Source organism: Natator depressus, chromosome 16 (genome assembly GCF_965152275.1).
Source record: "Natator depressus isolate rNatDep1 chromosome 16, rNatDep2.hap1, whole genome shotgun sequence".
NCBI classification, from domain to species: domain Eukaryota; kingdom Metazoa; phylum Chordata; order Testudines; family Cheloniidae; genus Natator; species Natator depressus.
Window position 1 is genome coordinate 10538245 of NC_134249.1, and position 26745 is coordinate 10564989.

Below are 26745 nucleotides of genomic sequence, written 5' to 3' on the forward strand. Positions count from 1 at the left end.
GAGTAAGAGGGGATATGATAGAGATCTATAAAATCATGATGGGTGTGGAGAAAGTGAATAAGGAAGTGTTATTTACTCCTTCAAATAACACAAGAACTACGGGTCACCCAATGAAATGAATAGGCAGCAGGTTTAAAACAAACAAAAGGAAGTATTTCACACAGTGCATAGTCAAGCTCTGGGACTTGTTGCCAGGGGATGTTGTGGAGGCCAAAATTATAACGGGGATCAGAAAAGAATTTGCTAAATTCATGGAGAATGGGTCCATCAATGGCTATTAGCCAAGGTGGTCAGGGACGTAAGCCCATGTTCTTGGTTGTGTCCATACCCTTTGATTACCAGAAGCTGGGAGTGGATGATGGGATGGATCACTCGATGATTGCCTGTTCTGTTCATTCCCTTTGAAGCACCTGGCAGGATACTGGGCTAATGGACCATTGGTCTGACCCAGTATGGCCGTTGTTCTCCTTTATTAGCTAGGGGTGCATTGTTTCCAGGTGCTGAAGCTGTTTGCAACATTTGGTTTGCTGGGCACATAACTGGGCCATGTTGGCTCAGGCAGGGGAACTCTACATGTGTGCCATTTGGGGAGGAGAGGTGTAAAAAGAGCAAAATAAAATTAACCCAATGTTGGAAGGAAAATGCTGTCTGACAATGAGAACATAACCTCTGCTTCTCCAGACACTTCCCTCACATCCTTACCACTCTAAACCCCTCAGCAGCAGCTGCTTCTCTGGCTGTTAGAATCTTTTTATTCCCATCTCCATTGTAAGGGAGAAGAGTGATCTGAGTATTAGGACTGGGTACATCTGAGGTTTCATCGAACACTGGCTGCGTGGCCTTGGGCAAGTCACTTAACTGCTGTGCCTCAACTCTCTCCAGCTGTAGAGCAGAGGTAATCCTGCCTTATGGGAAAGGTGGAAGGTTTAGTTGCCGTCTGCACAGTGCTGTTAGGAAGAGTGCTACTAAAGGGCTTAATGCTAGTAGACTCTCTGCAGTATTGCTGATGACCTCTCCGTTTTCATCTGGGCCAATGACATTTTCAAATGCACATTTATTGTCTGTGGTCTGTTTATCTTGCTGGAAGTGAGGGAGACACAAAGCTTAGTTGTTTGAAGTTCCTCCTGGGATGTCAAAGTTGACTTGCTGAATAACTGTTCCCCTTTCCTCTTACAGCTGCCTTTCTCCCTCCATTCAGTCAGACTGAAGGGAGGCGCAGAGCAAATAGATCTGTTACAATTATTCTGCAGAGAATGGACCGGACAGTAGCAGGTGCATTTGCTGTAATGGGAGAGCCCTTCTTGGAAGGATTCCCCTACTTCCTCCTGCATGTGTTGTGACAGTGCCTTAAAAGCAACAGGAGGTGGCATGGAGTCCACAGGTGTCCACAAGCTGCCAAATAAAGATGTCCGTAGAATTGGTGTGAACGTAATGATGTGCTGTCAGCATTAAACACAGGCTCTAATGGTGGAGAAAACCGATGCAGGCTTCAGTGAAAGGGATCAACAGCAGGGTCAATTTCAAAGCCTCGGATCAGTGCCCACATCTGCCCTTGATGAGTTAAAGTGTTGCTAGGTAACGTGGAACCCTAGCCAAAGAGCCCCTGAAATAGGGCCTTTAATGATTTTCAATGAAATAAAAGGGGGAGGGGTTGTTTTGTTTGCCCAGAATCTAACTCGTTCTCCAGAGGGGAGATTGGAAGAAGGCAAACTTCCAATATTTGCCTTAGATCTAAAAGAAAAGCAACTCCTGATTTGTAATCTCTACTCAAAAATTCCCCTCTCTCTCTTTCCAAATATTTTATGTGACTGAAAATCCTTATCACAGGAAGGCTCCTGGATGGCGTCAGTTCAATTTCCAGGGATGACGTGTCTATACCTCCAAAACTATCATAACTGGTTCTCTTGCTTGCAGTCTCAGTGGAGGGGTTCAGGAGGCTGTATGCTCCTCTTGCCTTTTGAGGGGGTGCATCCAGAGCAATGTTAAGGTGGTGTAAGGTGATGCTGCTCATGCTATATAGGGGCGGAGTAGGGAAAACTGGCCCTCATCTGGCCTCTGTTTTGTCTCCAGGCCTGTCCATCCAGTACCTGTCACCAGCACGATGTTCATCTTGAACGTACAGGGTTTGTTTTTAATGGGGGAAGATTAACTCTGTAGTTCCCCCCTTTTGTTAATGGACATAGAAACCAAGCTGTCCATCAACCCCAGAGCACACCTCATCTCCTCTGTCACTAGCACAAATGAGAGAAGATGCAGCAGAGTGGAATCTCTCTCAGCTTTCGTATCATGCTCGTCCCCAGGGTGTCTGAGCACTCGGAGCGAGAGGGGCAAGCTTTCTGCTGGCTCGCCACAAAACCAAATCAATGTGTCTTGCATTTGGCTGGAGTAAATCCATATGCAAACACCTACGCCCTTCCAGGGCTCCCATGACTGTTCCTTTCTGCTGCCTGCTAGCGTGGTTATTCAAACAGTTCCAACGTTGGCAACTAGCCCGCGTCTGGCCCAGCAGTTTACAAGAAATCGGACTGCCAGCAGTACGGTTTTATGTTCGAGACAATGTTTTCAATTAGAACACAAACACACAGATTGTGTACTTTGTAGGCGGGCATCTCTTCCTGGGGCCTCCAGATTTATTTGTGAAGTTGATTAAAATATTTGGTCAGGAAGCTGCAAATGTGCTACAACTTCAATTTTATTATTATTATTAATATAAATTATTATTTTATTATTTTTTGGGCCATTCCAGTCAGCATGAGATTTTTTTTCTCCTTTATCAATTTCACCTGCTACCAAATTACAGGGAAAGTGCCCCTTTCATATAGTTCATAGACGTGCTGCAGATGTGTTCCCGGTGCAGGCAGGACATGGGTTGGCTAGCAGGAAGGCAGTGATAAGCCAGAGATGTTTCTGAGTTGAGCAGGTACCCAGTCGAACTGTCTGGGTTGGGGCACTTTAGTCATGTCATCCTCATTGTTTAAAAACAATAATAATTTGTGTTTTAGAGCCTTTCCTTGAAGCAACCCCTTAGGCAGGTTTCATGTCCATTTTTCAGATAAATAATGTGCCATAACGCTCCAGAATACAAGCAACCTATGTGGCTTGTCTTCCAGTGGCGGGGCATAATCACCAAAGGGCTAGGAGCCTTGGCCTGGTTGGAATGAAGACACTCCTGGAGAGAGGATGCTTTCCGCCTCCTGGTGGAGGAGACACTAGTGGCTTCACTTGAGCGCCTAGGCTGCTGAACAGCAGTTGAAGCCTTGTGGGTGATGACTTACTGTTCCACGTGGAAGGTGAATGCCATGGCCAGGGCTACTAAGAATGGGATGGAAGCGATAAGGGAGCTGGATAGGAAAGGAATCAGAACAGTGCAAGGGAGTGTCTTAGAACCACACAGGTAAGATGTTCACTTTCTCCCCACTGCTTTTGGGCAGTGAGTCCCAGTGCTATGTACGACAGCTGGAGGGGAGGGAGAGCCTACACAGAGAAGCCTTGGTAACGGCACTGCATGGAATAGAAAATAAAGTGCCCTGTCTGTGAGGACACATTCAGGTGAAATTAACTCACTGGGATGTTGTCCTTCAGAAGGCAGCTGCTCTATGGAACCAAGGTTCCCCTGCTGCCCCAAATGAAAGAGCCGAAGGTACAGATCTCCTAGCCATTCACCCCAGTGAGGGCCAACCTTGTTCCCTTAATGCACCTGTTTGGTGGGGGAGGCAGTGCACTCCAGGAGCTAAGGCAGTGGGCTAGACGTCAAGAGACCTGGGCTCTGTCACTGACCTGCTCTGTGATCTTGAGCAAGTCCACAGATAGCTTTGTACCTCACCTCACTCATCTGTAAAATGGGGATGATGTTACTCACCCACCTTTCTAAACTGTGTTGAGAGCTACGGATTAAAAGCACTACTGACAGCACTGTTGCTATTAGTTACTTTAGTTATCAAATCCAGATTCTACTCTAAATTATGCCCTTGTAAATCTGGAGTAACTCCACTGTCTCTCTGGAGTGGAGTCTCTCTGGATTTAAATCAGCATAACTGGGAACAGAATCTGGCCCTCTTGAGTATTTCACACTATCCCATTTTCAAAGGGATTCCAGGAAGCTGCACAGTCTGAATGATTAATAGCCTCACACATACGTATACAACGTATCTCCACATTTTCCTCCCCATTCGATGGCATTGCTATGGCAAACGTCCATTTATCAATATTTAAAAATAAAACAAACAAGAACAGCATGTTATAAATAACTCACAGGAACGACTATGGCTGGGATGCAGGTGAAAAATAGCTAAAGGCCATAGCCAAAGGTTCACAGAACCCCAGTGTATGCGTTAGTCTCCTCTCAATCATAGCATGTCAGGCCAGGCTCAGTATGTAGAGACGATAGAATGAAAGTGCCTTTGCAATCTCTGCTATTGTGAATCCTATAATATGTCCCATGTGTTCATACATACGCTGTGGTCCATTTGAGTGGGGAAAGATCAAGTCAAGGGACTATTCCGGGTTCTCCGGAGGAGGGAAATGAACTGGTACACGGAAGGCTACAGCAATAAGGGAGTTTTTATAAACATAACCTAATTGTATTACTTCAAAGGCCTGAAGTTTATTGCCCTGCTTAATGATGTGTCTCGTTATTTATAGTGCAGCGCAATGAGTCTGCTATTGATTTAATACACTTCCTTAAAGACTGTCATTGTCACAAGCAATAAAACAAAGCCATTCTGAGACAGCTCAATTATGTCACATTTATATAAAACAACCCAAATCACCCAGGGCATTCCAGGGGCTACCACAACAGGGTAGGGAAGCAAATGACAAGGATCATGGCAAGTACTTCTTCTCAAAACAGGGCCTGCAGGCGACAGCCCGGTGGGCAGCTGCCCAGGGAAGATGAGGGAGGGTGTGCGTCTGAGGAAAGGCAATGGTAGGAACAGGTAAATAGTCGATCCAGGGCCTAGCTGGAGTTTTGGACTGACTTCGGGACACAGGCAGGCTTGTGTCACTGGCCATTGGGTCAACCCAGGCCTTCAGTTTGCTTCTAATTACAGGCATGGCCCAAAGCGCCTGCAGGGTGGTGGTGAGAGGGCTGGGAGGGAACTGGGTCAAAAGGGCTGGGATGGTTTTGCAGCAGTGGGCGTGCCCGAGGCAGCAGCTCCTCCCTGGGGTCCCCTTACCTTTCTGGTACTGGAGCCAAAGCTGCTGTTGGACCTTCTTGCTGGGGAAGTGGATGGTGCAGCTGAACTCTGATCCATACAGTGCCTCTTGGATGTAGTGAGAGCCGTACTGCTGAATGAATGACAACAGCTCCTCCCGGCTGCTGTCCTTGCTTAGGATCTTCAGCACATTTGCAAATCCTGAAAGAGTGAGCATCTCATTGGTAAATACACCAGACAGGGCAGCCAGGTGTGGGCAGTGGGGACTCACATAGTTCCTGCTCCAAACTCTCTGATCCCTGAACACTCGTGTGCCAGCTGCATTTCCTCCTCCTCTACCTGCCTCTGTGGCTTACATTATGGTTTGCTAAACACATGCTGTTTACCTGGGTCTGCAGCTTTCGGACCTTTCTGTGGCTTCCCCCCCATCAGGGATTTCACATATAAGTCACTGGTGACAGTGCTGCAGTGCAGACACATGCATGTGTTACACAACTGAAGCTCCGTTCCTTTTTTGCAAGATGCACCGGAGGGTATGTCTCAGCTTCGTTTTGCAGTTATCACAGCCGGAGACGTTGCCCTAGCGAAGGGATTAATTTATTCCAGATCATACAGTGGAGCATCCACAGAGTTAATATTCTGGGCATGTTTGTTTATTTTAAAAAAAAAAAGCTGAAAGTGCCCTGGAGTGCCCTGGATGGTTGGGATGGGAAGAAAGTAACTGGACACAGACAGCTGGACTGCAGGTCATGTGAATTTCCCGGCAATCTGCCAGCAGCCCCAGTTGAAAGTGAGTAACCCTAAGGCAGGTGTCCCAGCTCTCCGGACTGTCACAGGAAAAGTTCCATTGGAACAAGGCAAGGAGTAGCCTGACGTGTCTCCTGGTGGCAGCAAAATGTGAGGCCACTGTCCTGGTTTGAGCACACCAGCCCAGATTCACAAAGGAATTTAGGTTCCTAACTCCCCTTGATTTCAATAGGAGTTAGATGTCTTCTGCTCCTTTGTGAATCTGGGCCAGTGTATCACAAAGAGTGCACAAAGGTAAAAGGGGTTAACCTTAACTCAGTTGTCCCACTCCTTTGCACAGGTGCTCAGGGGTGCTCACTGGTCACTTGGCAGACAGTGGGGGGAAATGCTTTGGGGTCACAGGACAGGGCTGGACTTGAGGGTGGGGAAGTCTTTTGGCTGCAAACTTTCTCCTGGGAAGAAAAGCCCTTGCAGACTTCATCTGTATTTTGTTTCTTCAGAGCTGGTGCATCAGGTTTGCTGGGACATTGCCCCATGATGGAACTTGGAGAACCATGACAAGGCAAAGACATTTTAATGCAGACATGACATTCGGATGCAATGAGTTTGTCCACTGGGGAAAATTTTTATACCAGATGATCAAATACAAACCAGATCGCAACGGGGCCAGTCTCTCCAGGTTTTCACAAAGCACCTGGCCCTGGAGTATCTGTGCACCGGCAGAAAGGCTGCTGAAAAAGGCTCTTGAGACAGTGATCTCGAGGATTTGTGTAACAGTGATGCTTAGCCAGATTGCTCAAGAACAGTCGTGCAATTGGAAACCTAGCAAGTCTAGGTCATTAACCTCCCTGGTTAATCCCGAGCTCCCACCATTCCGAGAGGTGCATGAGGGACAGCAGATGAGCTCAGGGTGAATGGGGAAAGGGAGGTAACTCTAATCACGTTGAACACACACTATTCTGATAGTACAGAGCAAGGAGGATGTGTCTCAGTGGAATAAGTCTGTATGTGTTACAGGAGGCGGGGTTTAGTTTAGAGAGGTAGTGCCTTGTGGCATGAGTAGGCGGTGGGGAGTCAGAAACTTCTGAAAAGGAAACATAACCAAGGGAGCTGGGAGCCAGGAGACCTGAACCTCTACCATTCCTCTGCCACTACTGTGTCTTCTTGGTCAAATCATTTAGCACAAAACATTTAAATGTGGTTGCTTAAAGCCAGCCACCAAAAGCCAACAGGAGCTGCAGGTGCTCACAGCCTCAGAAAAATCAAGTCCCTCAGTTAGGTGCCTAAGTAGGGATTTAGGTGCTTAACTTTAGGCACCCAAAATGGACAATTTTGACCTCAACCTCTCCCTGTGTTGGTTTCCCCCCATGTTTAATGGGAACAATGGTTTTTATCCCCCACTATAAAGAGCTGTGCATTCCTCTGTGAACAGTAAGGGCTGGAGGTTATTATTTCATTACCCTCATCCTGGCTCTGTCTCCATCTGTGACCGTGACCAAATCATGTGAACTCTCTGCCTCAGTTTCCCCTCTCTGTCTTTTAATAGGCAGCAGGTTTAAAACAAGCAAAAAGAAGCATTTCTTCACACAACACACAGTCGGCCTGTGGAACTCCTTGCCAAAGTATGTTGTGAAGGTCAAGACTATAACAGAGTTCAAAAAAGAACTAGATAAATTAATGGAGGATAGATCTATCAATGGCTATTAGCCAGGATTGGCAGGGATGGTGTCCCTTGCCTCTGTTTGCCAGAAGTTGGAAATGGGCGACATGGGATGGATCACTTGATGATTACCTGTTCTGTTCATTCCCTCTGGGGCACCTGGCATTGGCCACTGTCGGAAAACAGGACACTGGGCTAGATGGACCTTTGGTCTGACCCAGTGTGGCCATTCTTATGTTATGTTCCTATATAGAAAGCAGATAATTCTCTCTGCCGACCTTCCTGGGGGAGGGGATTGTGAGCATTAGTGTCTGTACAGAGCCTGGAGAAGCAAAGTGCTGGATAAGTGCTCGGTATTAAGGCATGGGTAGTGATGGGAGAGCCAGTGCCTACTGCCCACACACACACTCTCCTCCCAGCTAGAACCGTATTCATAACAAAGGCAGCTCTCACCTGCAGAGTGGGTGATGGTGCTGAGCTTCACCTTGTACAGGTTGCTTCTGACCCTCCAGTGTTGCACCATAGGGTAGCCCATTGCCTCATCATACCTGATGTCTCCTGTAAAAAGGAAGCCAGGGCTTAGAGAGTGGGGAGGAGACAGCTAAGGATGCACCCTGGGAAGAATTACTTTCACTCTGACTGTATTTTTTGCTGCATGGTTTGTGGCTACAGACACAAGGATAACAGAGACCATCACCCCAGACGGATCACACTGCCGGAGCGCTGGCTGCACGGCCAGGGCTGAGATGAGGAGGCTGACCTGCCACGAGCTCACGCTGCTGGAGAAGCTCGCATTGACACAGACAGGGCACTGCTGGGAGGAAGCTCACAGGGATGGGATGCAGGTTGGCATAACAACCGTGACTGTGGGCTGGCCAGTGTATTATTTCCAACAGACAGTAGCCAGCTGGACACATGGAAGGTCCTTGAGACTGAGGAGGAGAGCAGGACCACTGGGGAATGTGGGGAGATGGGGGGAGGGATTTACACATGGGGGTCAGAGACAGGGAGACAGAAAAGAGGGGGTTTACTTCTACGCACACCCCAGACACCTCTTTAGGGTGTTGTTCTCCGACAGGCGGCTGTGAAAGCCCAGCCCTGCCTGGGGGCCGAGAGCATGCCACCTCCAGGAAGGCTGCCGGGACAGAGGCTGCTTACCCGTGAGCAGCTGGAGGTCAGGCAGAGGCTCAGAAAGGACGCCGCGGCACTGCTCCTCCACGGGCAGCGGAATCACCATCAGCGCGTCGGCCAGCTGGGGGAAGTCCTTGATGAAGTTATTCTCCCTGAAGAAAGAAAAAAAGAAAATTCCAAAGCAACAATGCAGGGGACCTCCTGGCGGCGAGGCTGAGCGGCTGGTGGCAGGGCTCTGTGGGAGACAGGCACACACCCAGGGATGGATGGGGTGTTGGCACACTGTGGCTGTTGCTCCCACTGAAGTCCCATGGGGCACGGATCCGCGGACAGAACTGGATCCCAGAGATCCAACCTACAGCGTGTGATGGGGTTTTCATTCCTCACCCCGTCCTGTCCCGCTGGGGAGCCACTCTCCTCTGGAGCCCACAGCCGCCTCACCCCAACCAGGGACCGCAACACTCGGCCGACAGCCCAGACTTCAGCTGGCCACGGCACGTTCCTCAGAGGGCGCTGCTGTTGCCCCAGAGGCAGTGCTGCTAAGACACGTCGCCATGGGGCAATTAACAGGGACCCAATGGGGCTTGCGGGAGAGTCCCAGTTGAATCGTGAAGCACCTTAGTGTGCGCTAAGGAGGCACTAGCCATGCTTTCTGGGTGGGAGTGCGCATGAGTTTAAAGTAGCGACAGGGTCAAGCCAGCACCTGTCACCAGCACAAAGTTTGCAGGAGGCTTTTTGTCATAATACCATGGTTTTAGGTCCCTGGACCTGCCCCATCCCCTCTGTGCCAAGCTGAACACCACAGCTCCTGATGGCTTATTGAAGAGCAGATAAAAGTGTCCACCTCTCCCCTAAATGCCTCCCCATTTCCACCCTCCTAAGCCCCACACTGCAGGGGTCACTAGGGAGTGCTACAAACCAGGTTCCATCCCTCCCTCTTAGTGGATGTAGTGTGGCCTACTGGATGGGTCACTTGTACAGGACTCAAGAGAGTTGGGGTCTAATCCCAGCTCTGTCACCGGCCTGCTGGGTGACAATAGGCAAGTCACTTCCCTCTCTGTGCCTCAGTTTCCCCCTCTGTAAAATGAAGATCATGATACTGACTTCCTTGGTAAAGCCCTCTGAGATCTACAGATGAAAATGCTACAGGACAGCTAGGCATTATTATTCTGCAGGCCCGGGGATCTCAGCGCTCTAGGCCAGATGCCCACAGACTGGCCCCAGGAGCACCACGGTTAGCATTGTTTTTGCACCTCTCAGCGGTAAGAAGCAGGTTTGGTGCTTGCAGGCGGCAGAGGAGAGTTCAGAGAGCCTCTGCCTGGAGCGACAGTTGCTGTCAGCCATGTCCTGGAACGCCCGCAGATGAATCCCGGCGGATGGAGACAGCTTTGAGATCCGACTCTCTTGCATGTCCTGCCATTCAGTTTCAATCCCACGTTTCCTCCAAGGAAGGCGAGTCACTAATTAGTTCCCCTGGGGGCTGCTTCATTGTTATCCCTCTTAGCTTCCTGGCAGTGGCGATGATAGAAGAGCCTGCCTGTCAGGCCCGGGAATGCATTCGCTGCTTCCGCTCTGGCTGTTTAGCTGTGCCGCAGCGGTGTAAGGTGTCAGACCGGGACACAGGCAATGGGGCAACTCCCCAGGGTTGGCCACCTTCCATTAGCCACCTCTCCTCGATGGTCACAAAGAGCCAAATTCATCCCTGGTGCAACACCACTGCCTCTGATGCTGTTCCCCTGGGGATTCTCATGCGTGAGAGACAGAGCCCTTGTTGGAGCAACAGAGGGGATAACAAAGTGGAACAGATGCAGCCCTTGGAGCCTCAGGGCAGATTCACTTAGCAGCACCTTCGACTCTTGTCCCTCACCCTTCTCTTTATTTTCCATGGCACCCCATCAAGCTCTAAGTTCGCCCAACTCCCCAAAGCGGCCATCCCTTCCCCCTCTCGATGGCGTGTCCACAGCTCTCCACACTCCCACGGGACCAAAGCCAAAGGCTCAGTGGGCTGCCGTGGCAAAGGCACATCAGTTTTCCTGGCCAGCGGTGCACAAGGGCATGGTGTGGCCAGCACCATGACCGACCGCATTGGAGGGGATGTTCCAGGGGAAGAACTAGTGAGACTCGAACTGACAACCTGGAGGCCTGTGATCAAGATCCTGAACAACCCAGACACCACAGCTCCCCCTGCTGGTGCTGATCCAACATACCACAAGGCCCGACTCTCTTACATCCCCAGGTCCCTCCAAAAAGCCCCACTTGACCCTGGTCCAATCGGGGTTCCCATCCAAACCAGCCAATTCACCTTTAATTCCCTCTTGGATTTGGTCCAGTCTGCAACATGGGCCTTCTTTACCGCTCCCCTCCCTGCTAACCTCCCCGAACCTGCTCTCCCTCCCCCCATGCTGTTTCACCCGAGGCAAAACCTCGTTCCTGAAGGAATCAGCCCTCTGGCCTCCCCACTCCAGCAGCTCCCCAGTCCGTTCCCAATCTCAGCCAAAGAATGGGGGGGGGGTTCCCTCCCTAGTCTCCACGTCTGTGCCCCTTCTCCCCTTCTGCTAATGTTTTCCCTTATTGAACTCCGCAAAGCGCTTCGGGAGAGACCGCTGATATGAAAGACGCTCCACCAAATACACTCATGTTGATCTGTGCAGGGCAGGAAAGGAGAGCCAACCACAACTCCATGGAGTGCGGGAAGGAGGCGGTCACAAGCCCATTAATGCAAGGCGAGGGAGGGAGCCCAGCCCGCTCTCTGCACCCAGGACCCATACTCTACCTCCTTTATCCCCCACTTGCCTCCGAGGGCTTCAAGTATCTCACAGCAGAGCTGAGCTACACAAATCGATCTCTTAGCCCTGAGGTCTATGCTCCCTGCAGACAGAGAGGACAAGTCTTCATGGCGAAGGGCAGGAGGAGGGGGCTGGGAAAGCTCTCGATCATTGTTGGGGATTTTTAAGGGCTGGTGCAGATAGCGAGCCTGGCTACCGCTGACTCTGCCCTTGCTGGCTTGCTCAGGCCTCTGGAAAGCTATGGCTGTGACGAGTGACATTTATATTCCTGGCTGATGGATGTTACTGGAAAGCACGTGCTGCCCGCTGAAAACAGACAAGGCATGCTGCTGTGGTGACAAACACCACGGGGCTTTCTGGGAAACCCAGGGGCTGGGTTCTTTGGGAGCCATAACCGGGACCAGATTATCAATGCAGCTCAGCCCCCAACGTGCATGCCCTGGGAAACTGAAAACTTGGGTGCCAAAATGGGAGCTGAGCTGTCCTGCCAACCTGGACCCGACGGTGAGGGCTGGGGGACAGAGCCAGTGAAGTGCAGGGCAAGAGTCAGGATAATAAAGGGTATTGCACCACGGCGACAGGAACTGGGGTCTGGCTGTGGATTTAACAGCTGCTTGTGTTCTCTGCCGCCTTGCGTCCTGTTCAACAAAGGACCCAGCACCTTATTGCATCTCAGAGGTTTCGCTTCAAGCAACGACGACGTTTTATTGGTTGGGGGGCGGGGGAGATCTCTCTTTTCCTGTCATTCACACGGAAATCTAATATTGACCACACTCCGCTCCTGATCCCGGGTGGCTAAAGGGTGATTTGCCGTTCTCAGCCTTTCCCCGTCGTAGCAGTGCAAACGAGTTAGCAATTACTGCATCAGCCTCAAGCCTGGGTGGATGGGTACAGACAGGGGAGGGAGAGAGGTTGCGGGCATAGGGAGAGACGATCAATTTATTCAGCTTTCTTTCCAGCGTGCAAGTACAGCCTCAGCATAGAGGGAAACCATGCCACAATGAAGCTAATTTCCAAGACAGCTGAAACCACACAGCACCGTGAAATAATAGTGTTGGGCCAGGCCCTTTCCTAGTGCAGCTGCACTGAAGGCCATTTGCAGCGGCCTAGGCTCTGGTTTGTTTGTACCCATGACTAGCCATCACACCACTGGGGCTGAGGATTATGGGTGATGATGGGGCTGCTCAGCCCCCATGAGCACCTCCGCAAGGGAACCAAACTCCCGGGCAAGAGAAACACTTGTTGAAAGCTGAGCCGTGGAAGAGCAACATCTAAATGGATTTGGTCATTGCTCATGGAAAGGCTGCCTTGCAAACACCTTCCGGAGCTGAGCGTTTTATCTCCCCATGTGTGGCCTGTTTCATTCTCCATTGACTCTGATTTAATGCTGGCTGCCTCTCCCACTCCCTTCGCTGACAGCGAGCTCAGCATGGGAGACACAGAGTTCTCTGCCCTCTTGGCTAGCAGAGGAAAGTCTGTGGCATGAGCTGCCTCATGTGTTCAGAAAATCAGCTCTCCCCTTGCAGCAGCAAGCGTACCGAGGGGGCCATGCATGTCTGGGTAATGTGCTAGCCTAGGTGCATTAAATACCGATAGTGGCACAGGCTTTGCCATACCAGATGTGAGCCCTGGTCCACATAAATCTGGTGTCCTGCCTCCAGCACCAGAGGAAACACAAATAAAGGAAAATGACTCCCCCCACAGCCTTCCCTACAAAATGCACCTAGTTAATTGTGCAAAGCTGTATAACGGAGGATGATCATCCCTTATTCATGACTCAGACACATGTATGGCAACTGGGCAAATACTGATATCACTCTGCATGCATATTGCACTTCCAGTGACAACTATTTGTGCACTACACACACCATGTACATTATACAGAGCACACGTGGAGGGTTACACAGATGCAGCCAGAGGATCTGGGCACAACACCAACTTATTTGGTGTAAGAGCAGGATTTTGGCAAAACAACCACTGGGTTGGAGCGGGGTGGCAACCTGTGTGCCAGGGCAGCACCTGGGGACAGAGAAGAAGAAAGCAGAGGCAACTTGGAGAGGGTAATCTGAACGCAATGGTTTCTAGCTGAGGCAGGGGATCTATAAAAAGATTTTCACTGAAGAGCTTTGGTCTGTAATGCAGGTTTTGTCCTGTAAGCAAGGAGCTAAAGAAAAGCAGGTCCAGCTGCATTGGTGCTTGTGGTTGCAAGGGCAGGTGTGTGTGTCTGTGGTGTGTGGATTGTGCATTGATGTTGTGCCTGTACACGGTGGCGCGAATGGCCGCAATGCATGGCTACATCTGGCTGCTGTGTGTCTAAGTGGGCAGTTTTGATGATACATTCTTTGCTAGCTTTTCTGTAACTCCTCCCTCCTCTCTGCCCTCAGCTCCGTCTTCGGCACAAACCCTGCCTGTGCCACTATTGTGTGCCCGGTCCTCAAACTCAAATGCCTACCAGACACAGCAATTTAGAAGAAGAGCAACAGGGCAAGGCAAAAGAGCCACTAGGCCGTTTTAGCTGGTGCAGGACACAGCAGCCCGGGCCTCCATCACAGAATTGTAGGGCTGGCAGTAGCCTCAAGAAGTCATCAAGTCCAGCCCCCCTTGCTGAGGCAGAACCAAGTAAACCTAGACCATCCCTGACAGGCGTTTGTCTAACGTGTTCTTAAAAAGCTCTAAGGATGGGGATTCCACAACGTACCTGGGAAGCCTACTGCAGAATTTATAGTTAGAAGGTTTTTCCAAAATCTAAACTAAGTCTCCCTTGCAAGCAGATTAAGCCTGCAGATTAAGGATTTATTATCCTTCCTTCAGTGGACATGCAGAACCATTGATCACCGTCCTCTTTATAACAGCTCTTAACATAGTGAAGACTTACCAGGCCCCCTCGGTCTTCTTTTCTCAAGACTAAAACCACAACCAGCTGTTTTAACCTTTCCTCATAGGTCAGGTTTTCTAACCCTTTTATCATTGTTATTGCTCTCCTCTGGACTCTCTCCAATTTCTCCACATCTTTCTTAAAGTGTGGCACCCAGAACTGCAGACAGGACTCCAGCTGAGGCCTTACCAATGCTAGTAGAATGGGACAATTGCCTCTTATGTCTTACATATGACACACCTGTTTATACACCTCACAATATGAGCCTTTTCACAACTGCAGCACACTGTTGACTCATATTCAATTTGTGATCCACTGTAACCCCCAGATCCTTTTCAGCCATACTACCACCTAGCCGATTATTCCCCGTTATGTAGCTGTGCCTTTGATTTTTCTTTCTTAAGTGAAGTACTTTGCACTTGTCTTTATTAAATTTCATGTTGTTGATTTCAGATCAATTCTATCATTTGCCAGTATTGTTTTGAATTCCAGTAATGTCCTCCAAAGTGCTTCCTACCCCTCCCCGCTTGGTCCCATCTTTAAATTTTATAAGGTACTCTCTATCCATTATCCAAGTCATGAATGAAAATATTGAATAGTCCAGCACCCAGGACTGACCCCTGCAGGACTCCACTAGATATGTCCTCCCAGTTTGACAGCGAACCATTGATAACTACTCTTTGAAAACGGTCCTTCCACCAGTTGTACACCCACCTTCTAGTAATTTCATCTAGCCCACATTTCCCAGGTATATGAGCATGTTGTGTGGCACTGTGTCAGAAGCCTTACTAAAATCAAGATAGATCACGTCTACTGATTCCCCCCTACCCACTAGGTCAGTAACCCTGTCAAAGAAAGAAATGAGGTTGGTTTGGCATGATTTATTCTTGACAAATCCATGCTGGCTATTACTTATCACCCTATAATCATCCAAAAACTGATTGGTTAATAATTTCTCCCCCTGTCTTCCCAGGTATTGACGTTAAACTGCCTGGTCTATAGTTCCCCAGGTCTTTTTTGTTCCTCTTTTCAAAGATATTTTCTCCACGGAGAATTAATTAGATGATCTTTTCTTGGGAGTGGGCCCAGGACCGAGCTGATATCTGCTCTTACAGGCAAGAGAAGAGAGAGTTGGGGACGAAGGAGAATGACCATGAAAATCTCTTCTCTTTTCTCCTCCCCTTCAAATCCCCTGGAATTTGGTTTGGAGTGGCCAGAGCTGCAGATTAAGGTTTTAGCCAGCAGAGGGCTGTCGCTCCTTTTCATCTGTCCGTTATGATAACCTTATAGCTTCTGCTCAAGTAAATGCATAAGAAAGAGTTTCCGCCCGGCTTTTGTGCTCTTAAGAAGCACTGATCAAAGCCCCCACATGAAGCCCTGCTGAACTCTGTGCAAGGAACAGAAACATCAGAGAGGGGAGGAAAGGATTCAGGAGGGATTCAAAGACTCCAAATTACCAGCGGTGCAGGCGGAAAAGCGTGTGCGCATACGTCTAGGTGAGGGACAGAGTGTGTGTGTCTGCTGGCATATGTGTCATGATGTACATGGGTGTCTACATGCATATACACATGCATGTGTTTTCATGGGTATCTGCATGTGGGCGGGCGTGGGAGTATGTGTATCTGCATGGGGTAGTGCACGTGTGTGTCTGTGACCGTGTATGTTTGTGAGTGAGCAACTCCACGGTTTCTACCAACTGTGGAACAAACTTGGCTCCAATCAGATCCACGTGGAGTCCAAAATATCTGCCGTCTATGAACACCCCACAACAAAACATTAGCCCCCCCCATTACTTCGATCCCTAATGCTTCTGTTTTTCAGAGCAGATGGTTAATACTCAGTTCTAGTAATAACAGCGCTGTATCTCCTCAAAGTGCTGGTCTTTGAATTAACTCATTCGTCCTCACAACCAGGCCCGGATTAACCAACGTGCACGCAGTGCACTTGCACAGGGCCCCAGACCACCGGATCTGGGTAGGTGGTGTTGCAACAGGCCAAACCTGAGTGGTATTGTGACCCCACGCACCAGGTCGCAACTCTGCTCCCTCAAATTTGGCCCATGCCATGGGAGTGAGGGGAGGCTAAGGGGAGCTGCTGGGCAGCAGGTACTGGGCAGAGCCCCAGGTGTGCGCTTTTGGAGCAGATATGATGACACAAGCTTGTGAGAGGTAGTCATGGGCGGGGCTACATCCATCATGCATCGTCTCATGGTGCAATTCTGTTAAAACATGAGGTATCCTGTGCAGATGTTTGAACAACAGGCCTGATGTGCCATGGCCCAAGCTGGATATAACTGAGGGTGGATTTACATTTAAAGACAGCCAGAGCCTCACGATAATATCATTTTCCACTCGGAAAATATTCTGCTGAGAAACCCTTTTTTGGGGTCTGATGGGCACTGTCACTTCTTCCCTCATTCTTGGGAACTGAGACTTTCTCCTGACATCCTCATTATGAACCCATTTGCTTCTCACAGGATTTCCAGGGCTAGATCAGACCATCAGGCCAGCATGTGGGTATCCTGCCTCCAGCAGTGGTAGACAGGGGATGCTTCAGAGGACAGCAGCCATCATTCCCCTCCACCCCGCTCCAGTGCATCTGTGCATAGTGCATTAGCTGATGCCCCGAAGGATAAGATTTAATTACCCTTATCTTAGCTGGCACAGCTACTAATGAGAATCAAATTATCAGCCAGAGTGGTCATGTCCAGGAAACGCCGTGAAAATGGCACCTTTTCACGCCACAGAGCTGCTGTACCAATCTGACACGCTGAGTAGAATGACAAGAATAGGGTGATGCTCTGGTTCCTCTTAGCTTAGGGAGAGTGAGCCACATTCTAGCCTGGCCTGGGCATCATTTGAATTTTTAAGTAACTTTCAGTGGCAGGATCTTTACCACTGTGCAAGCTCAGAAGAGCCCACTTTTCTTTCCATCCCAGCTTGAGGCTGGAGGGCTGGAAATCTCTTTTTACTTGTAAACAGGGCACAACGGATCTAGAGGCACTTGGAGACAGTAAACAGGGAGTCCTATTTTTACAGTCACTTTGGAGAGGGTAAATCTAACCCCAGAATTTGATTCGCTGTCCTCCTGTACCAGTGAATTGCACAGGCTGATTATGTGCAGCATGAAGTAGCATTACTTATTCTGAATTTACTGGTCATTAATTTTGAGTGAGTCCCTGCTCCTGTATAATGAGACAGGGTAAAAAGAATAGACTAATCAGTTTTCACCGTGTCCTTCACAATCTTCAGTCCCCTCTAGCTCCCTAACTTGCTAAGCCCAAGAGCCTGAGTATCTGCAGTGTCTCATGGTCCGGCAGAGCCCTGGGCACAGAAGATAGGAGTAACCCAGAAGGCTCATTAACCCTGGCGAAAGGTGAAGGAAGCCAGCTTCACGTTCTCCTATTCCAAGGAGAGCTGTGATTTGCTAGAGTTACACCGGAGATGGATTTGGCCCAAGGTTTTGGTGTCCCTTACTGCAGTCAGTTACACACAGTTTGGAAAGGTCCGGGCTTCTGACACTGGGGCTGGGGCTAGTTGGAGAGAGCCCAGCAGAACGTGCCAAACCACCGGAGTGAGTGGGCTGGACAGAGCCAGTGTGGAACAAGGGGATAGACAGACCGATGTGGGAGTAAGAAGGGCAAGGGGTTAGAAGACTCTGGGGAGCAGAAGTCCAGAGACAGCTCAATGCCCCATGTGGGACAGAGGGGACCCTGCGGGGTAGCAGAACAGAGAGCCCGCTGCCCGGGGAGAGTGAGGACTCCAGCCGGTTGCTCTACAGTGGCAGCCCATTGTCCGGGCTGGCACGCTGCCTTGAAGGACAGTGAGCTCTGAGCCCCGAGCTTTCCAATCCCTCAGCTGCCGGCTGGAGATGCCCTTGCTCCAAGGCATGAGCTGTTTTCCACTGCAAGCCAGCTCCCGCCCGGCTCCTGTGGTAGGAAGCGGAGCACGCAGATGGTGCATTGCATTAGATCAGAGGGCCAACATGACAGCCTCTGGCGGCAAGATGATACCATTTGGTTTGTACAGGAAAGGGAAGAAAACCCTCCTTCTCTTGAGGAGAGCAGAACTCTCGGGGCTCAATGGAAATACAGAGAGAGGGAGTGCGGGGTGGGGAGAGAGAGATCAGATCTGACTCAGCTTCTTGGAAATGTGTCTCATTTCAGGGGCAATCAGCATACGGGGCAGAGGCAGGTTTTATTCCTGGGCTGATGCGCCAAGCCAAGGAAAGGGCCTTTCCAGGAGCTGCCCACAGCTGGGCCAAAGGAGAGCATCGTGGGGAAGCTCCATCCCGTGTGATGCTATGAGGCAGACAGACTGATGCCCAGGTGTCCCGGCACGGGGGCAGAGTGGCTGGGAAGCACACTGACACTGAATGAAGGAAACAGGAACATCTGTTCCCGTTCTAGTCTGGGGCTCCGGCGCTAAACACTTGGCGGGAGGGGAGGCAAAAGTGACAGGAGATTCAGTCAGTCACTCACCCCTCATGCTGTCAGCCGAGAGAAGAACTCTGCCTGCACTCCATTCCCTGCCCCTCCCTGGCACATTAAGAATATGTGCCAGTGTTTTAGCTCCATTAAGAAACAGCCCAACAGTATTCAATAGCTGCTTTACCCCCCTCAGTTCTGGGGAAATTAGCATTTAAATTGAGGTATTTCAGGAAGGTAAATCATGAGCGCGCCAGAAAGGGAGCGTATCCTCGCCTGCCAGGGCTGCTTCCCGGCTCATGCGGAGCTGCGTGGGTATGTGTACACACACAATCCTCTGGCTCCAAACAGATTGCCTGGTTGTGGGTCCACCACCTGCTACGGAAGGAGATCCGGTCCCAGGGAGGCGCTCAGGGCTGCACATTTGAGACGGCCTGAGACTGACCCCTAAAAGGGGGTGCGTGGGTTGGACAGCTAGATCTGCATCAGTGCATGGTGCACGGCGGCAGGTGCCAAGGGCCAATGGCTCTGCAGTTGCAAAGGCTGCAAACTCAATAGCACACACCGGTTTGGAAGGGCCAGCCCATGGGGTGCTTTGCAGCAAGAGAGACGTTACCCTGAGCATTTGGATCAAAGGAAGCAGAAAGCTGCCCGGGACCTTCCTGCTCCTGTCACCCACACCAGGTCCTGGGTGGGGGTGTGGCGCCGTAGTCCTGCCCCACGCGCTCCTTGCCTCCTCCTCTCCCCAGGGGTTACAGTGCGTTGATATAAAGTTATCTGCACCGTAGCTGTGAGGTGCTGAAAATGATTCAGTCCATCAGAGCTGGCCAAGTGCCTTGGGCTCTGTCTTGGCAGCTCTTTGATCCGAGCAGTGGAATACTAATCACGCTGCCACTCTCCCACTGCCGATGTCGCTCGGCACCGCAGCCAAGGAAGCCTCCAGACAGCCTAACCTGGGCTCCTCTTCCCTAATAGCATGAGATTTGAGAACACAAAGGCATGGCAGGGATGACACATGCCCACAGGAATGGGGAAATAAACAGGCAGCTGTCCGCAGAGAGAACGCAACTCCAGAGCCCTGACAGAAACGACACTTGCAAAATGCATGAGCTCCTACACGGAGCGGGACTGGGGAAGCGAGGGGGTCGGCTCGTGAAGAAGAAACAGCATCAGCTGTCTTCCCCAGTCTTCTCGAGGCCAGACTGCCACAGCAGCACACATGGCAACAATGGCTGAGCACGGAAACAGCATGGCCTTCGCTGACACCTAGAGATGGGGGCTCTGCTCTGAGAGCTGGGGCTGTTCTGAGCTCTCTTTCAGTGGAGTCTAAGGACCACTAAACTCCATCAGTGCCAGGGGAGGCCCGGCCGGCTCCAGGATGGCACCGGGGCAAGGGGAGGCCAGGCCGGCTCCAGGATGGCACTGGGGCCAGGGCAGGCCCGGTCTGCTCCAGGACAGTGCCGGGGCGAGGGGAAGCCCAGCTGGCTCCGGGGCGAGGGGAGGCCCAGCCGGCTCCAGGACTGTGCCAGGGTGAGGGGAGGCCCAGCTGGCTCCAGGATGGCACCGGGGCGAGGGGAGGCCCAGCCGGCTCCAGGACGGCGCCGGGGCGAGGGGAGGCCCAGCCGGCTCCAGACTGTGCAGGGATGAGGGAGAACCATGAGACGTGGGGAAGTGAAACTGACAAGTCGAAGGAGTACACGCTCACCCACACTCTCACCCACACTTGTGGAAAGCTGCTAAGTATCAGGCACCATTAACCCCCTGTTGGTTCTTCACCAGAGATCTCTGTCTCCGCAGTGCTCTCCATCCTCAGTGGCATGAGCACTTCCACTCCATCTCCTTTCAGCCCTGGCTCTCTGGAGCCAGTAGAAAACTCTTGGTGCGGAGAAGGAAATCCCAAACTCTCTTTGGGGTGTTGGGGTCCCATTGTAAGCCCTAGACCCCCCACAATCCCTTCAGCATGGAGGGAATTTAAAGGCCACATTTCTAATCTCAGCTCTGATGGCGACTTCCTCTGGGGCTTTGGGCAAATCACTTCCCCCCCTGCATCTCTGCATCCCCATCCGTCAAGCCAGGTTGGTTGCCAGACATGGGTGTGAGCCAAAGCCCCAAGGTCCAGCTGCCCCCAACTGTGTGGTGTTTGAAATCTTAGTGTGGATCCAAATGCTGAGGCCGGGACACATCTCCCAATAGTACCCCTGCCCATCTTAGCAGTGGGCTTGGGAGGCTCAGTTGGGGCCAACCAGTGCTTTGAAGATGAAGGCAGAGATTGTCAGCGCAGCCTAGCAGGCTGGATGGCGTGGCCAAGTCGGTCAGCATCACTCTCTAGAAATGTTGCATTATTCAAACTTGACCTTCCTAGCAGCGATCTCCAGCCATCCCTCCTTGTGCTGAAGACCCTGTCCTATGCATATGGGCCTGCCATAGGTTTCTAGTGCACTGAGCCAGTTTAGTTCAGCCTCTACAATCCCCATCCCTTTCTCCAAACCCCACAATCTTGTTACCCCGGGTTCCACCTGCTGTCACCATCCTCTGTGCAGCACATCAAGGACAACGGGAACTGGGTCAGCAAACAAGGCTGGGCAGAGACAGCTCCCTAGCAGAAGTGCCGGCCAAGCAGATGAAAAGCATCAAGACCTGGACACCGTTCGTGCAGCTGGATAAAAGACAAGTGCGGAAAAAAAACCCGGCTGACAGCTCCTACCACATGCATATGAAAGGATCCGAGGGGAAAAAGTGCACTCAGGTTCACGTCCGTTCCTGATGAGACCATCCCAACATCTTCAGGCTGACGACAGATCTGCAGGAGCATGACAGTAACTAAGCAATCCTCTCGAGACAAGGCCAGACTCCCTTCTTCCCTGGCTAGGACAGCCCCTGGGGGCTTCACCCAAGTCCCCACTAGACGAGAACACACCACAAAGAACACAACCTGGCACCCTCAACCTCTGTAGAGAAGCCAAAGGACTGAATGGGCCATGCAGTCTCAAACCATGTCTATACTACAGGCTTCCGTGTGAAAAGGTCTGATCCCTGACTGAGAGATGTGCTGACAGACACCACTTGTGTAAACGCAGTAAACCAGCAAAACTGCCTTTGCCTGAATAACTTGTTTCGCTCGGGGGCGGGGGGGGGTGGCTTTATGACACTCATACAAAGCACAGCTTTGCCAATACAGCTGTGTCCACACTGGGTGATGCTTTGCCAGTGGAGTATATGCAGTATTCCTAATACCGCTAAAAGCACTGTTGGTGTCGTTCCCAGCGGCGACTCCCCCGGAACAGGGCTGAGGCCCACGGCTGCATGGGGTTCTGCGCTACCCTGCAGTACCCAAGTTCTGTCTCCAGCATCGTCACTCCTCCATCTCTCACCTGCACTGCACCAAAACCATCAAATCAAGAACACCCTCAGCCGCCCAGCCATCCCAGCGCATGCCAGGGAGGACTGGTCTCAGCTGTGCAGGCAGACTGGCTTTCCAACAAGGCAGCCCGACCCCCCCTTCCTTTTTATTATATTCTGCTTCTCCTCCCCGCTCCCCCCATTATGCAGCTATTTATTTATTCTACTAAACTCTCTCTCCTGTGGGCAAAATCTTGCAGCAGGCTATGGATCTTTCTTCCTCTGGAGCGTCTGCTGGGAACGCACTGAAACACAGTGCGGTGTAAAAGCAGATTCGAAAAGCTATGGTTCCCACAGCAACGCCTTGTGCATATGGAGTGTGTGATGTTAATGTATACGGCACTAGATTTATACCTTAATTATGGAGTCATGATTGCTGGAGGAATTCCACGCTAACCTCTGTGGTTTCAGCCCCCTGTACAACTTTTGCAAAGAAATAGATCCTACCCTTTGGGGCTAAAATTTCCCTATGCTTTGCTTTGGCTCCAAGTCAATTTCTCACTGAGGGTTTCAAGGAAATCGGGCAAAATGGTCTTGAGTAATAGGAGTGAAATGAAAAATGGACAGCTTTCTGTGTAGCCAAAAAAAAAAAAAAAGAAAAAAGCTGCAACCTTTATTTTGCTCACCCGTAACACAGGCACAACTTGTTTTTCAAAGTTCACGCCTGTCAGACTCGCAATCCTCCATTAGGGCACGTGCGTGTGACACGGGGGGAGATTTGGTGGAGAAATAAGGATGATTATTAGTGGTCAGACTGGTTAACCTTTCCTAGCTGCACCAGAGCTCAGAGTGGAGGGTACAATAACATGCACCAAGGTAGCTCTCTCTCAGTGAGCCAGACCACGAGTCCCGCACTTACACTGATTGAGTCCGATCGGTTTTGATGACCTATTCGTGTCACTCCCTGCTCGCCAGGGTTAAGTGTCTATCTGCAAAGGAAGGTGTGCTTGTAGCATGGGTAGCCAGACTGCTTTAATCCAGGTAGCACGGGATAACAATAGTACTGTACACGTGGCCAGCTACCCAAGTACAAATCCACTGGGGGCCCTGGGTACGTACTCGGGTTGCTAGCCCGCCCTGAAGCCTGTGCCACCACGTCTACATTACCAGCATTAGCTAGATTAAAGCTAGCCTGGGTATGGCTACATGCTACAGTCTCATCTTCACTTGCAGTGCAGACAGCCTAACAGTGCTGTGATCTGACCCAATGTTAGGAAGTGAGAGGGCCACTCACTACTCCCAGCATAGGCACCAAATCAGTATCTATGACTACTACTGTGGAAAGGCTCCCTCCCCTGCCACCATGCATGCCGAGCCTCTACCAACCTTAGCTCAGAGTGAGACCAGCCCATCTTTCAGAACGAGAGAGGTCTCCTCCAGCAAGGTTGATGTGCCATCTGCAGAGCCTGGACTTTGTCACCTGGAGCGAGCCCGGCTCAACTCCTGACTTACCTGGCAGCCATAAAACAGGGTCCTGAGGAGCTTTAACCATGGGCCAGTTAGAGCAAACACGCAGGGCTGCACTGTGCCCTTGTTTTACTTGGTCATGCAGGGCAGTATGAGGGACTCACTCCCCTGCTCAGCCAAGTAAGACCCCTCTGGATCTTGTATCCAGCTCTGGTGCGGCACAGTCTTGGCTCGGGAGTTTGGTTTTAGGTCCGGAGCCTCTGCACTTCTGCTATTCCCCCCACTGCACTTGGGGGCAAGGCGCCTGCCCCTCCATTCCCCAGGCAGAGGAACAGGGAAGGAAATAAACCACAAAGCTTTCAGGTCTGCAGTCAATTACTCCCTTTGCCGCCAGGAGCAAGCAGGGCAGCAATTGCTTTGTGGCTGGGTCCAGCGATGAGACACCTCTCAGTCTGACCCGTCGTGCGTGACAAACACAATTGATCTACTATACTGCATAGTGTCCCTGGGAAACAGGTGACAGCTCCATTCTACAGGAGGGGAGACCGAGTCTCGGTGTACCCTGCCTTTCCTTAGCAGAATAGATTAGTGTCAGCACTGGGATTCAACTTGAGCATCCTGACCCCCAGCCCCATGCTCTGGCTGTCTTATCCAAGGGGCAGACTGTAGATGCTTCAAAGCAGCTGATGTGGCTAGCTGGGCTTGTTTTCAAAGGTCTGAAGCTGTTTAGTACTTGAGGGGGTATCTGGTATTCAACGTCTCCTGCTCCATTATGTTAATGACAGCAAACGGGAGTGACCTTGTCGGCTCTCATAAGCTAAGCAAGGTTCACCCTAGTGAATATTTGGATGCGAGATTGAACAAAGGCAAAGTCTGCAGAACAGCACACATGCCTGCTAGACTGTAGCTGCTCTGAAATGGACCGGGGTATGTGTATTTCAACACTTTATGTGAGAGTCAAGTGGATTAAACCAATTCGATTCCTCCTCCAAGCTTTTACTTTGGTGGTGACACGAGTCAAAGGGTTTGATCTCATGGATGTGTGGGCGCTATTTGCAACTGTTCAAAACAATTTTGCTTCAGCAATTTTATGATTGGTTGCTAATTATTATTATTTGTATTGCAGCAGCACCGAGCCACTCCCATCAATTTCAGTGGAGCCAGGACTTCACCCCAGATTGTGGCTGCCATTTTCAGAGGAGCCTATGGGAGTTTGGTGCTCATCTTGCATTGAATTCCGATGAGGTTTGGGCACCTTTCAAAATGTCAGCCTTGGTATTTTTTCCCCTGTGTCAGTGTGGGACTAGCAAGAGCTATCATGCCGGATACCTGTCACCTGACATCTTTCTGTACGGTTCTCTCCATCGACTGAGGGTCAGCAGCTGTTTGAGGGAAATGGGAACCCCTGGACCGTGACGCCGGGCAGGTGGGGAGCTCATTTTTAAATATCTGTCTTTACAATATAAATGCGCTGGCAGGTCTCCACGCCGCACGCACATAGATTCCCTTAACAACTCGTGATCTGAAGCATTTTTTCTTCTAATCTTTGTCGTTTACCTTTAAGGCTCAGAGGAGACATAAGAGTTTGGAAGGGACTAAGAAGGGGCTCTGGAAGCCAGGCAATATCAGTGCTAATGTTGGGCTACACATCACAGCTCTCTTGCTCTCTTCTCTGCTCTCCTCCCCCCCAGGGCAACTTGGGCTGCTCTTGGCTACCACCATGGGATTACAAACGCTAATGAGGTTTGGAAAATAAGAAACCCACTGCAGTGTGGGAGAAACTAATAGAAAAGGTTTTGTCTTATCTCTCTTAGTCATTAGGAGAGGAAAAACAGCCACGGGCAGTGGCAGATCTGTAATATCACCACACATTTCATATGCTGGCATGCTGACAAAGTCATTTCAACACAGCTAATGTGCCGACTTTTCCTCAGACCAGTGCCCCCCCTTATGCCAGCCAGGGCTGCTGCAGTGTGAGCTTCATGGCAGCAGTGCCCATTAGGGCAGCTTATGCCAGGTGGGCATACAGCAGCGCAAGCTTCCTCACAGCAGTGCCATGTCCTGTCTGTTTAGCTGTCAGCCTGTCTCCTAATAATCAGAATCAATGCAAACCACTTGCCTCCTGCAATGCTCACTTCTACCTCTAGTTTGGGACCCAGTGCCCGTTGCTGTGGGGTGTTTCCACTGGAAGGGTGAGCACCTAGATGCATCTGAAGACAGAAGAAGCCAAGAACGGAGAATCTCTCTGGGAGCCTCCTGCATCTTCGTGTCGGCACAGAAAGCAGCACCTGTGGATGAGTGCTTGGAAAACCAGCGATTAGGCAGCATGTCAGGCAGCCAGACCATATGGTTAATTAGCTAAAATTTGTGACGGCTTCTGCGATGCTGCATTGCTGTGTGTGAAGTTAATTATGGAAGCCGTGACATGCTGCCCTCGCTGAGCCGGTGCAGAGTGGATGCACCTGCAGCACTGGGTGAAGTTAACAACTCTGCTCTCCAGCCAAGTGAGAGCTAAAGACCCCAGTTTTAGGATCATGTGGGTAGATGCACATCCCTTCTGCCTTGGCTTTCATTGAGGTCAGCTCCTCTCTGCGCTACTTGCCATCTGCAAGGGACCTGTTCGTTTGCATCAATTAAGGGCCAGGCTTCTTAATGACAAGCGGCAAGGCCAGTTGTGCCTCCAGGTGTTCACTTGTTGCCTTCAGGTAATCAGACATCTGGTATCCGGTGCAATCCCCCTGAAAGCAGAGGTGGGGGCAGGCGCTGTGTCCTGCTATTCTGCGCCATCCACCTCACCAACTAAGCTGCACTCCCAGCCGCCAGCATGGCAGACAGGAGGGGAAATGAAGTGACAAATGTGCACCGAGCTTTCCTTCTCGAGGGATGCTGTTAAAGAGCCTGCAGGCTCGTGGGGAGACTCCAGCACCTGTCCCAGCCCTCAGACAGTCTAGAATTGTTGCTGGGAAAATATGGAAGGCAGAACAGAATGTGGGTATGAAATCAACAAGAAGAGAGGGGAATCCTGGATCAGTGCCGGGCGTCTGGACCTATATTTCTGAGCACCGGGCTGTGGCCATGCAGTCTCACATTGGGCATTAACCTCCTAGTGTAGAGATGGGAGGTGTCCAATGCACATCAAGGTTATACAATTTGCGGATGAC

General features: G+C 50.8%; 1 protein-coding gene across 2 annotated transcripts in view; it reads right to left on the bottom strand.

The window, feature by feature from the left end:
• Positions 1-26745, bottom strand: part of ASTN2 (astrotactin 2) — a 589627-nt gene that overhangs the window by 200258 nt on the left and 362624 nt on the right. For both annotated transcript variants that reach the window (XM_074973795.1, XM_074973796.1), the window contains exons 14-16: positions 8719-8843; positions 8014-8118; positions 5175-5354 (exon numbers count right to left, since the gene is read on the bottom strand). In XM_074973795.1, coding sequence (XP_074829896.1) covers positions 5175-5354; positions 8014-8118; positions 8719-8843 — 410 coding nt within the window. The remainder of the gene's footprint in view (positions 1-5174; positions 5355-8013; positions 8119-8718; positions 8844-26745) is intronic.